This window comes from Atractosteus spatula, chromosome 1, assembly GCF_055471065.1.
Source record: "Atractosteus spatula isolate fAtrSpa1 chromosome 1, fAtrSpa1.hap1, whole genome shotgun sequence".
In the NCBI taxonomy this organism is placed as follows: domain Eukaryota; kingdom Metazoa; phylum Chordata; class Actinopteri; order Semionotiformes; family Lepisosteidae; genus Atractosteus; species Atractosteus spatula.
Window position 1 is genome coordinate 71,777,309 of NC_142706.1, and position 13,009 is coordinate 71,790,317.

General features: G+C 43.8%; 1 protein-coding gene across 1 annotated transcript; it reads left to right on the forward strand.

Annotated features, from left to right (window-relative positions):
- The first annotated feature begins 170 nt into the window (after positions 1–170).
- On the forward strand, positions 171–12,465 carry LOC148841668 (steroid 17-alpha-hydroxylase/17,20 lyase-like). The gene is made up of 8 exons (XM_088918222.1): positions 171–495; positions 4,085–4,223; positions 5,435–5,664; positions 6,454–6,540; positions 7,467–7,658; positions 8,282–8,451; positions 9,686–9,789; positions 12,209–12,465. The coding sequence occupies exons 1-8, from the start codon at positions 181–183 to the stop codon at positions 12,463–12,465; spliced, it is 1,494 nt and encodes a 497-aa protein (XP_088774348.1). The 5' UTR covers positions 171–180.
- Positions 12,466–13,009: the final 544 nt, after the last annotated feature.

Here is a 13,009-nt window from a genome sequence, read left to right on the forward strand (position 1 = left end):
AACGTGGTTCGTCAGAGTGCAGGCGTTCAACCCATGACCCCTAAACTCTGTCAAGGCTGTGTGATGTCACAGACAGAGCCTGTTAAGTACAAGGCATGAGATGCACTTCCTTGTCATTGGCTTCCCTGCAGCACGCTGTGTCCTATGCCTCTGTGAATCAGACAAGAGAACACAGCAAGGATGGCGATTTCCATGCTGGAGTGGCTGCTGGTTTCTGCGCTGGCTGCCTGTATGGTCCTCTTGCTGCTGAAGAGCATGGCTCAGCCTTACCCAGCCACCCTGCCCTGCCTGCCGTCCCTGCCCATCGTGGGCAGCCTGCTGAGCCTGAAGACCAGCCTCCCCCTCCATCTGCAGTTCACCTCTCTGAGGGAGAAGTATGGAGAGCTGTTCGCCCTGTACGTGGGGCCACACTACACGGTGGTCATCAACAGCTTCACGCTCGCCAAGGAGGTCCTGCTGCACAATGGCAAGGCATTCGCAGGGAGACCCCATATGGTAAGTCTGCCTTGAATGAGGCCCTGTCGTTGCTAATTCTAAGCAATTCTAATTCTAAACGTTTGCATGTATAATAAGTGCCAACACTTATTTAGGCAGGCAGAAATTGCGGACATTATTGTGTGTTTTGTAAGTGTTAGGGAATATTAATGAGGACCCTATGCAGAAAAACCAGGACAAACTCCAGAGGCGCTGTCGATTAAACAGTCCGAGGGCCGAAAGCCGAAGGTAAACAAACCGGTGCGAAAGTACAAAACCAGAAGCGGAGCCGTAAGCCGTGAGGAAGCCGAGAGTCAAAGCCGGAACGAGAACCAAAGTACCAAAACAAAACCAGGAGACGCAGCGGGAGAACAAACCAGGGTCAGGAAGCCAAAAACCAAGTGGTAATTAATTGCGAAACGTTGAGGTAGCTCTAACCAGGAAAAACCTAATACTGAGCACAGGGGAGAGTGTGAAGCAGCATTAAATAGGCTGGGGAAAAGGGCTAATTGGGAACCGTGCTGGAATGCGAGGTGGAATGACGAGTCCTCCGGGGGCGTGGCGTAACAGTAACTTGCTTTGAATGCAGGTGGATAGATTGGATAGATATGGGTTTTGCAAGGAACACTTTTCAGGGATACGGTGGAAGTGACGAGAAAGCAGTTCTTATGAATTAAGGAGTTCGTAAGTGCCTACGGATATGAGAAAAGTTGTCAACGGGAGGAAGTCATTCAACACGTCCAGCTCGTTCCTTTTCTATCAGCTGATTTACTCTACGATCTCCTCCAGCCTAATTTCTTAGTGTTGTGAAACGGTGAGAGCTAATTAATATCAGTCTTCCCATGATTTACAGAATGCTGACTAAAACATAGGCTGATTCAGTACAGTATGTGTATCACTTGAACTGAAAAGTCCAAACCAAGCTCAGGTGAGAACTCACCAGGATCCCAGTTCAGCACCGCGACCTGTGTTTGTCAGCAAGTCTACTGTTCATTGCTTTAGTTGGTCCAGGGCAAATTAAAAGAGCATGCTTAACAATGAACAAGGTGTAGATATACTGTAGTTTACTGTAGTTTTTGGGCTCAGGAATGTGAAGGGGGAATGTCATTTCCAATAGACATAATCTGGTGTTCAGACACAAGGATTACACACTCTATGAAGCTTGCAGACGTCTGTTTCTCCTGCATTTGAACCACAAAGGTCATTTCCAAATAGAAAGAATAGACTCAGTGCAAGAACAGTAACTCTGAATTTACTAAACAGCTACCATCTTATCTTAATTGAATAAATGGTATGAGATAACCATCCATTTGAAACCTATGATTTATATTGATTTTCAAAAGTTCCCTTTCACAACTGTGCATTACTGAGGGGTTCTGTTTAGGGCAAATTATTATTCTGCCTCTGTTTGAATACATGACCTTGGTGTTTTGTTATTGATCTGTGCAATGACCGCCTGCTCACAGGAGCTCATTTTTAATTCAAGCTGAAGGGAAAAACAAGAAATGAGGGAAAAATGCTGCAGGATTTATGCATTTGGCTAAAGCTCTTATTGTATTCTCCAATATGTTTCTTTCTCTCTCTGCCTAAGTGCTTCCCTGAAACTTTTGACTGAAGTTGATATTTTTGTTGTTTCAGATATTTTAGTTTTTTAATGATAGGTTTTCTAGAGTGACTCATCCTTTAAATGCCTCTTTCCACAATACGGGATGAGCACTAGAACTTAATAATTGTAAGTCTGAAACACAGGCTCTGTAGATCACTACTATACTTTCCAAGGCTGGGGGCTACATTTACAAAATGACCTGGGAAAGAGTGGGTGTGTTGATCTTGAGCTTGAATAAGAACTTAGAAAGGTCACAGACATGTTAGTAGTTCATAGATCCGAAGATCTCATCCAGCCTTTTTCTAGACGGATTCTAGGACATTTCGGTAACATGATCTGAAAGCTAGCCCCGGAGACACAGCACTCTTTGGCCTGGACTTGATAGGTCTGCCTTATTTGCTCACTGCAGCTGCCAGACACCTGTGGTTTGACTGAGCCCTTTCAGTTAGTACCCAACTCCAGCCATACTCAAGGCTCTTATGGCATTTTCATAACAAATAGGTTACTTTCATATTTGACTCCATTTCTCCCTTTTGTTTATATATATATATCTTGTTTTGCGAGTTTTAAAATTGGAGGCCTGAATTAGAAACGTCTTGTATGTCTCAAAAATTATATTTGTAATAGTATCTCTTCTGTGAGACGTCATCTGCTCCTAAGCGTCTCTTTTCAGGAGCTCATCCATGGACGATGCTGGCCAGAACTGACTCATCATCCGGAGAGCAACAGGCTGAATCCCTGCTGATATACTGTGCTAAACTTGACCCTATTATTTTTTGTTTTTAAATTGCATTTCATCAGGTACAGGTAGATTTGTAAGTGTACAAATCAGTGTTATTATGCTTTTTGTTTTTTTGAAAGCTAATATCAAGTGTTGCAATTGCTGAGCATCGAAGGAAACTTATGACTGACAATTGCAATGAATTCAGAAAGTTCAGAAAAGGTAGAAAATCTTTTTTTGTAGCAGCCACACTAAAATGTCATTGACCAGACATATTCTATTTACAGATTTCTGTTTAGAATTTAAAACCTCGGTTACTGCATATTGAATATTAAAAAGCAACTCTTCAATTATAGCTGCAATTAATAATAATAATAATTAATAACAATAAGTTATTATCTGGAAAATTATAAATAAGATATTGGGGGAGAAAAAGGGAAAAATATTTTCCTAAACAAGCCACACAGAAAAAAGGACTCGGATAATTCTCTGAGCTTCAACAATAGTTATAAGTCGCTTATAACTGGAACAACCTCAAAATATTATCATAAGAAAAACAATATTTTTGTATCGATTGCACTGATGTTGTGTCGAATAGACATAACAAAGCATTATGAAATGAGTCCCCAGTGTTGTCTAACACCTGGATGGAACAGTTTTAAGATAATGCATCTCTCAATCTCCATCTGAGAACAAGCTCAGTCCAACATTGTGAAACATTCAGGGTCAGATCCTAGCTCCCTCTTCTTCTGACTGAAATGACATTTCCCCTGGTCAAGAAAAGCTGTTGTTGCCACCACACAGTTTAACAGAGTCTACTGGGGGGATGCCTGGACTCTCCACTCAAAGCACTTTACAGGTAAGGGGAACTCCCCACCTGGATGATGCGACAGCAGCCATTGTGCACCTGTTCGCTCACCAAACGTCAGCTCTCAGTGGGGAGCAAAACATGGTGATGAAGCCTGTTCAGAGAGGGGGATTATTAGGAGGCCATGATTGGTAAAGGCCAGTGGGAAATTTGGCCAGGACACCAGGGTTACACCCCAACTCTTTTCGAGAAACGCCCTGGGATTTTTATTGACCACAGAGAGTCAGGACCTCAATATTATGTCCCATCCAAAGGACGGCGCCTTTTTACAGTAGAGAATCCCCAACACTAAACAGGGACATTTGGACCCACATATCTTTGTGTGAGATTTCTATAAGGCCAAGAATTAAGAACGGTGGCTCTTCTTTGACTTGGTTCCAGACTAGCAGTGTCTTTTTTCTCGTCTGCTGCCCAGATGACGACAGACCTGCTCAGCCGAGGAGGGAAGGACATTGCCTTCGCTGATTACAGCCCTCTCTGGAAGGCCCACCGCAGGCTTGTACACTCCTCCTTTGTGGCATCTGGAGAAGGCAGCAGCAAACTGCAAAGCATAGGTGAAGCTCTCTATGAACCTGTCTTCTTCCATCAGGAAAGCAACACAATAAAGTTGAATGTCAAATCCCCCATTTAAGACATACCTATATCCGATCTGAACAAGCTTAGTTTGCAAAATTCTTCATGCATGTAAATTCATCCATTCGTTTTTAACCACCTTATCCAAAAAAGCCTATCCCGGCAAGTAACAGGAGCAGGGCGGGATATACCCTGGGCAGGACGTCACTCCTTCACGGGGCACACACAGACACAAACACATACTTACTCACAGCAGTTTTCCCAGAAGCCAATTAACCTACCTGTATGTCTGAGATTGTGTGAGGAAACTGGAGCATCCCACTGGACATCTGTACAAACAGGGGGAAAACATATGAACTCCACGCAGACAGCACCCCAGATTCCCAGCCCTGCGAGGCAGCAATGCCAAGCACCACACCACCATGCTGCCTTACGCATACAAATATCGCTGATAATTCTTACAAAGGCAAGGCTTGCCTACAGACTAAAAACATTGATTGCATCTGTGAATAATTAGTAATAAGCCACAAAAAAAAGTTATAACCACAATTTTATCACCAATGCTTTCTAGAGTACGCAGCATTCATTCCAATCTTTAGGGTTAAACAAGCTTCTAAAATTGCACTGTAATCATAGTTGAGAACAGTGCCACAGCTTGCCTTTGCTATGTTTTATTTTAAAGCATCTCTCATGCTACACATTTGAGTATTGCGGTGACGGGCTTGTCATGTTTATTTGTACAGGACCACTTTCCTTCGCTGTCATCGGCCCCGTGTTTCGTCACTGTGGTTTAAACGTTCCCTGTTCTCCCTCCTTCTATATGTGTCCCATTACTGAGAGCCTTTCCTGGAATACTGGTCTCTAATGCCAAGAAGCGTTTGCCTCATGGCATGGCCCTGGCCCTCGCTTTAATATCTTGGCTGTGATGAGCCTCTTTTTGAATCTTTCCATGGCTCCGTCTGAAACTCTGAGACGGCTGTCTGCGTGCTATTTAACGGCTTGTGCAAAGCAAATCATCGCTTGTAGAATTGTGGGCCATCAAACCTTCTTTCCTCCCTAACACAAAGTGCCTGTTTGGACACAAAGGCAAGGTGGTCTTGGCACGCCTGTCTAAATAACACAACACACCACCCGGTGGCTGTTGCCGTCTAGGCTGTCCGAATGACGCCATGTGTCCCATGTCCCTCTGCAGTGTGTGAGGAGGCCTCCATCCTGTGCTCCATCCTATCAGCAAAAGCAGGGGAGCCTCTGGACCCCGGGCCAGTGCTGACCAGAGCTGTCACCAATGTGGTGTGCACCCTTGTCTTCAGCTCCAAGTACCATCCTGAAGACGCAGAGTTCAACACGGTGATGGAGTACAACAACGGCATAGTGCACACCATTGCACGAGGAAACCTAGTGGACATATTTCCCTGGTTAAAGGTACCCTTCCTGCCTGCTCCTCTTGTCCTCAGATCCCCATGACTAAAGCCACACTAGGTGAAGAACCAGGTGAGGCTATCTGGTAAATTGTTTCCTATTTTTTATGCAATAACTAAGTACAAGTGATCTCTCCCTAAATGCATGTGTGAGGAGCAGTGAACTAGCTAGGTGCCTCACTTGTTGGCTGCAAAATTTGACACACCTTTGCAATATTCTCCTCACTGGATCTGTGGTGGAAACGAAAAGAAATCTATATAATTATTAATAATAATAATTGCTTACACTTATATAGTGCTTTTCTGGACACTCCACTCAAAGCGCTTCACAGGTCATGGGGACTCCCCTTCACCATGATGCAACGGCAACCATAGTGCGCCAGAATGCTCACCACACATCAGCTATCAGTGTGGAGGAGAGCAGAGTAATGAAGCCAGTTCATGATGGATGGGGATTATTAGGAGGCCATGATTGGTAAGGGCTCATTCTCTTTTTAGAGAAATGCCCTAAGATTTCTAATGAGCACAGAGAGTCAGGACCTCGGTTTTACGTCTCATCCGGAGGACGGGAAGCTGTTCATATGTAAACTCACAACTCCATACTTCAAGTGGAACCACTGGATAAACGATTTCTAGTATATCCTGAACTCTCCTCATTAACCTGCAGAAAAAGAGAAGATAACTTTCATTAACTCCCAAGAAAAAGCCAGTGAAATGAAGCAGGAAGAAAAAAAAAGTTTTCTCAGCTACAGTACTTCAGACACAAGTTAACGTTTTTACCTTGTCTTGTTAGATTTTTCCAAACAGGGATCTCAAGCAGCTGAAGGAATGCATTCAAGTGAGAGATAAGCTTTTGACAAACAAGCTGGAGGAGCACAAGGTAATGTCCAAAGACCACATTTTGCTTGGTTTGTCGATGACTGGTTGTATGTGACCCTCCAAAACTTCAGTACGATCACATTCAACACGACATGCACGAAAATGTACCGTATAGTGTTGAAGTCAAATAGCTTCTGTCTTTTCAGAAACAAACACTGACACAGGATTCAAGGCCGGAACAATTTATCTTATTGAGCCTTGGATGACTGTGCTGTAGCAGCAGAGCCTAGTCCTGGTGCTGTTCTACTTGAAACTGAAGTTGATTTTCAGTGGTGGTGCCAACATTCGTTCACTGACGACAGCCAAGCCTAGAAACCATGTGTGTCCTTGCCAAACAATAGCTTTCTGTTTTAGAAACTATAAGAACTTATAAACTTCCTGACAAAAAAGCACCAGGAACTACATCTTAATTTAAGTCCTGTACAAGTACACTTACAGGTGTGACTTACAGTACTCACACTTGAAGAAGGCTCCACGGCCGAAACGTTGTGTTTTCTTTCTTCCTTTTTTTCAGCATGGAATAAACCTATTACTTGTTCCTTTGCAGCCTACGCATGCTGATGCAGCTACCCACCTGAACTACTACATCTTAATTTGTCAATTTTGACTGTCAAGGCTGCTATCATGGCTGTTTTTGAAATTGCGGCTTTTAGAAGTCGAAAACTCTTTTCAGGCTCGAGAGATATTGGTTGGAAAACCAAAATACCTACAGAACTGTGTCAATAGTAGGGGAATGTCCTTATTCTTGTATCAATGACAATGGAGATAACACAGGGACTGGAGTGATATCTAAAATGTCAAAAATGACACGTCTGACAGCCTATTGCAAGTCAGTGTCTGTTGTGTATAACAAATACTCTAAGACTCTGACCTGCAGTTGTACAAGGATGTTGAAGTGGAGCCTCAGTATGTGTTTGATGGCTGCAGAAGAGCTACAGCCCTGACGACACTAGAGACCTGATGGATGTTCTGCTGAAAGGCCGGAATGGACCGGGAGCAGAGTCTGGCATCACCGATGACCACGTTCTCATGACCGCTGCGGAGGCTTTCGGGGCTGGAGTGGAAACGACATCTACCACCCTGCTCTGGGCTCTTGCTTTCCTCATACACTACCCCGAGGTGAGCTGAGGTCTAGCTCGATCGGCCCGTTTTTTTTTTTTCTTGCCATTTTCATCAATACTTGATTCACAAAGAAACCGCACGTGAGCAATACTAGATTTGTACAAAAACTGTACAATGAATTTAATAGATAAAGGCCACTCTGGTTTTTGTTTCTAGCATTTTCACTGGCTTTCAAGAATTTACCATGTGAAAAAAATGTGTTTTGTTCACAGTGCATGTGAACCTGAAGCTGACTAAGGAATGAAATATGAAGTACGAGTGCAAACATCACAATAGTCTAAAGATTGTTTCAGATTTGGACAAGAAGCGAACAGGAGCTTGCACAACAGAAACTGGCGGGAATTCCAGAGTTTTAACAGGATAGCATCCAGCTGTAGGAGTAAGGGAAGGGAGTGCTGAGAAGGCCAAAAGGATGATGATGATGTTAGAAACCCAGTATTCTGATCAACTCTGCCTAAAAACTGCAGATATTGTAGAGCCAGTATTACAACCGAACGGAGTAATATTCATAAAGAATGGAGTAATATATATAAAGATTTTGTGGGTACTTCTCTAGATGTTCGCCATCCTTTGGCGTGTCTGTTTGTGCACCCTACATAAGACCTCATTTGTCCTCCTAGGTTCAGGAAAAGATCCATCAGGAGATTGATGAGAAAATTGGGCACGACCGTACACCCAATCTGTGTGACCGTGGGCAGCTTCCCTACCTGGAGAGCACCCTCTCTGAAGTTCTCCGAATCAGGCCCGTTGCTCCCTTGCTTATTCCTCATGTGGCCCTGCAGGACACTAGGTAAAGACTAGAATGTGGCCCCCAGCACTGCCACTGATCAAAGAGACAGCTGTGTCACAGGCTATTCAAATAAAAGTAATATGGAATTTGTACCAACCTCTGAATTATTTAAGACCTTATATAAGATGTAACCTTGACACTGATTCAATTTGACCTACCACTCACACTGATCTTACAGTACACAGTTCTGTTCGCCCACATTAAAAGATGCGTCTCTGTCATGAAAAATGAACTGCTATTGGAACGTTAGTGCAAAGTCGTAAGTGGAATTCGCAAAAGTTAAATGAGCAGAAGATTCATTTGTGCGGTCAGAACCTGGATCCAGGCTGCCACTAGAGAAAAACCTACAAGCAAGCGAACTGCACAGCCAAGATAAATGGTAAAATCCTTAGTCCAAAGAGACAGTCCCCTGATGCTGGTTATTTGTATGTTCTTGAGAATCTAGGGGAGAAAAGGCTGCTTCACCAGTTTAGTCACACATTTTGAGTCCTGTGACACTACTGCTCCTGCCCTTTTGAACTCTACAGCAGCTTGAGCGACCAACCTTAACCTAGGTTGTGGCGTCATGGTAGCACAGGTAGACACTGGTTAATGCCAGATCTGAACAGCCATCACAGACATACTCCTGAGCAGCTGATATATGCAGCCATGCTGAACATCCCTGAATGCTCAGAGGCTTGAATAATACTGAGAAAATAACAAAAGTCACTGACGAGAGCAGGCTATTCCTACCATTGGTGCTCTTCATTTTCTTGAATGCTGATTCTATCACAGCACCAAGTCCAGAATTCTAACTCATTAACTCAATAATTATAACTCATTATATACCATAGGCATGACCTGTGGCACAGATGTCCATCTTACTATTATGCAAGCTGCATGGAAACAGAATTTTTCAAGTAGTACACATCATAGTCAGATGGATATGCTATTAGCATGTTGTAATTTGTCTTGCTTTATTTGAACCTTTTCTTTTGATTTTGTTCTAACCTGAACTTAGGTGAGAGCAGCAGCCTTGCCTCTAATTAGTGTAAAGTACTGTTCTCATCCTGCAATACAGAGACACATGCGACTTTCACCCACACTGTACATATTTCATATCTGAGCGCTAGTCGTGTTTAAACATGGGTAATGGCACAGGATCAACCTGACCTGCTTTTAGAACTGATCAAATTCAGATGTGTTAGGCCACTGTGGAATCGTTCCCTGAGATTCTTCCCTCTGGTTCCCTCAGCATCGGAGAGCACTTCATCCCTAAAGACACCCGTGTGGTCGTCAACATGTGGTCCATTCACCATGACCCCAGGCAATGGGACGAGCCTGAAATATTCCGGCCAGGTGAGCTGATCACATCATAGAATCATCCTCAGAACAAGTTCAGTTAGTCCACCTGAGAAATAAAAACAATGGGCTGGTTTGTGCTGTCTTTACTTTCTGTCTGTCAAGAAGCATTCAAACTACTGAGCACTGTGCAACACCCTTGCCTTAAGTAACACTGCGCCTACTGGTTTTATGTGGTTTGATTGTTTTATGCCACTGTTATATGAACCCTTTGAATCAGATACAATTGTAAGTCCCCCATGTTGTGTTAGATAAGCTCGGAAATTCTGATTGTCTGCCCTCCTTGAACTCTAAAGAACCATGATCACTTCATCTCCACCCCTCCTTCTGTCTTATAATCGGTGGTATAAGGGCGGTGCGGCTAAGGATCTGTGCCTGTGGCTGGAAGGTTGCCGGTTTGTATCCCGCGGCCGGCAGAGGAATCCTACTCCATTGGGCCCCTGAGCAAAGCCCTTCACCCCAACTGCTCCAGGGGGGGCTGTATAAATGGCTGACCCTGCGCTCTGACCCCTAGCTTCTCTCCCCCTCTGTGTGTCTCATGGAGAGCAAGTTGGGGTTTGCAAAAACACAAATTCCTAATACAAGAAATTGTATATGGCCAATAAAGTGATCCTATCTTATCTCTTATCCTGCTCGTTTCCGATATCTCCCTCTCCCCCTTTTTCTTTCTGTTTCTGGTTTGGTGTCTATCCCACTACTCATATGGCCCCAGTCTTTCTTTGCTATCTCATCTCTCCCCTTTCCCATACCCTGCTTCCCTGTAGCAGCCTTCCCAGTCCTAGTGTCAGCCTGCACTGGGTCAGAGTCTCTCCATTGACAGCCCTCACAATCCCTGGTGCCCATACTATAGTCATGGCCCAGGCTGCAATATCAATGGGTTCCCGCTTTACACCCCCATCTCTTTTGGTGTCCAACAGGTGCGGCTTTGGTCCTCAACTCTTTCCCCTCCTCAAGCTTCCATCCGCGAACATACAGTTCTCTCTTCTTTTCTGGGGAGTGGTTCCACTCAAAGCTTCAGCAAGGCATAATTCACTATCCCACTCTTGCTTCAGGACAGTCCACCTCAGGCTACTCTTTCCAGGTTGCCAGAGTGCCTTCACCTGTGTACCACAGGGTTTTAAACTCATGAAACCTAAACTTTGGTGACTGTATCGCCACTCATTCACTGACTTGCATTCCACAACTTATAACATACATGTGTCTCATTCACTTCATTCTCCATTAGTGTTCCTCCCAAACACTGCACACCTGAATCTATACTATCAAACAAAGATCATGCCTGAATCATGTCTACTTCTCATTTACTCCAAGCTACGGTGAACTGTCCCTTTATAGTTGCAGTCTCGTTTTGTTGCAATTAGAAATTGACAGAAGTGCTGAAATGGATAAATGTAAATGTAATGGAGTCACCTGTTCGCTGACATTTTTGTTCTCGATACACACCAATATGGAGCATGAAAAACAGGTTAAGAAATGGCTAACTGACCATTTCTTCCTTGTCCTTTAATAGTGCACTTACTTGCTTCATTTTGCAACACAGGCTCCACACCACATCTCATCAATCTGTTTAATTGTACCCCCCCCCCCCCCACACCACTCAGAGCAGTCTCGCAGGGTTGCAAAAGGCAACCTCTCCCATTCATGATCATCTCCAGAAAAAGAGAAGGCAAGAAAGGTTACACATAAAAGAAACATGTTTATTCTGTAATTCAGAGCTTACTCATGCCATATCTTTTCCCAGTTTTCTCGACAGATATCACTGAATCAGCCTACTCTGCTTGTCTTGGCAGTACTGTACGTACTGTTTGCCCTTATCTCTTAGTGCTAGGAAGTACGTTCTCTTCCATGCACCGAATCTATTCATAGTTAATTACATATCGCGCTCCAATTCTCCATCAAAAAGAAGAGATTTCAATGGAGGCTGCCAATTTGAGTTGCCAAATGACTTAACAGTTCTTCAAATAAAAAGGATAACTCCATTTTCTCTTTTGTTCTCAGAAAGGCCTCCAAACTTGAGAAGGACTGCAATTCTTTATATTGTTATAAGGCTGTGTTAATTCTATGTTATTTTTCAAGGAAAAAAAAAACCAAAAGTAAAATAAAAAAGTCCTTTATTATTAGGGGCTCTGGGTTCAATAGCAAGTCTTCAATGGAGAAAAACACAACTGCTTCGTACAGTATATATACAGAATATAATGTGGCCAAGCACCATGATGTATTATCAGTGTCTCATTCTCACTGAATTCAAAAGACAAAAATAGCTCTTGATGAAAAAAAAGTTCCAAATTTTAGTTCCTTTTGGTTTTGAGTGCCTTCAATGCCGGTCCTTCGTCTGTTTCTCCTTCCTTTCTGACTTCCAAACGGGCTAGATGGGGCGAATGGCCTCCCTTCTGTTGTCCTGTGCTCTCTCCCGCAGAGCGCTTCCTGGACAGCCAGGGCCAGCGGTCCTCTCCCGCCAGCTTCATCCCCTTCGGCGCCGGGCCGCGCGTGTGCGTGGGCGAGGCCCTGGCCAAGATGGAGCTCTTCCTGTTCTCCAGCTGGCTGCTGCAGCGCTTCTCCGTTAGCGGCCCCCCTGGAGCCGGGCTGCCCGACCTCGGGGGCCGATACGGCGTGGTCCTGCAGCCTCAGCCCTACTCCGTGGTGATCACGCCAAGGCAGGGACGTGCCAAGTGATGGAAGACTTGCCTCCCCACAGTGGCGATGGGACTGACACGCAACAATCCCATTTTCCTGTGTTGGGCTCAGGCACTACAAAGCTTCACACAAATGTACAAGAAGAGCACTGCAGTACAGCCGCCACATCAGTCTGTTACTTCCATTATTCCTGCCAGATGAACAGCAATAAAAAATGAGAATACCCGTTTTTAACAAGAGGCTAAGTTCTATTTTATCTGCCCAGTAATGAACTAGTATTAACAACCTTTTTTCAAGATAATGCAGGGAATGTGATTTAAGATGAATTTAAAATAGTCAAAATAGTTCCTTTGGTGTTTTCTTTTAGGATATCAGTGGTAACATTCTAGTAAATGCCAATATTTTTATATTAGGATCCTTTTAGAGAAAAGCTGTATGTATTTTTCTTCCATACTGCTAAACATATGTTTTTTAATTGGGAAGCTGCGTCAGCATGCATACAGTAGGCTGCTAAGGAACAAGTAAAGGTTTATTCCATGCTGAAAAGAGAAGAAAAGAGACACAATGTTTCGTTTCATCACAC

Bases quoted from the DNA above. Each gene is read 5' to 3' on its own strand.
- LOC148841668 (XM_088918222.1), top strand. From the start codon at position 181: ATGGCGATTTCCATGCTGGAGTGGCTGCTGGTTTCTGCGCTGGCTGCC. The intron at 4,224-5,434 runs GTGAAGCTCTCT...GTCCCTCTGCAG, and splicing joins CAGCAAACTGCAAAGCATAG to TGTGTGAGGAGGCCTCCATC. The intron at 8,452-9,685 runs GTAAAGACTAGA...TGGTTCCCTCAG, and splicing joins GTGGCCCTGCAGGACACTAG to CATCGGAGAGCACTTCATCC.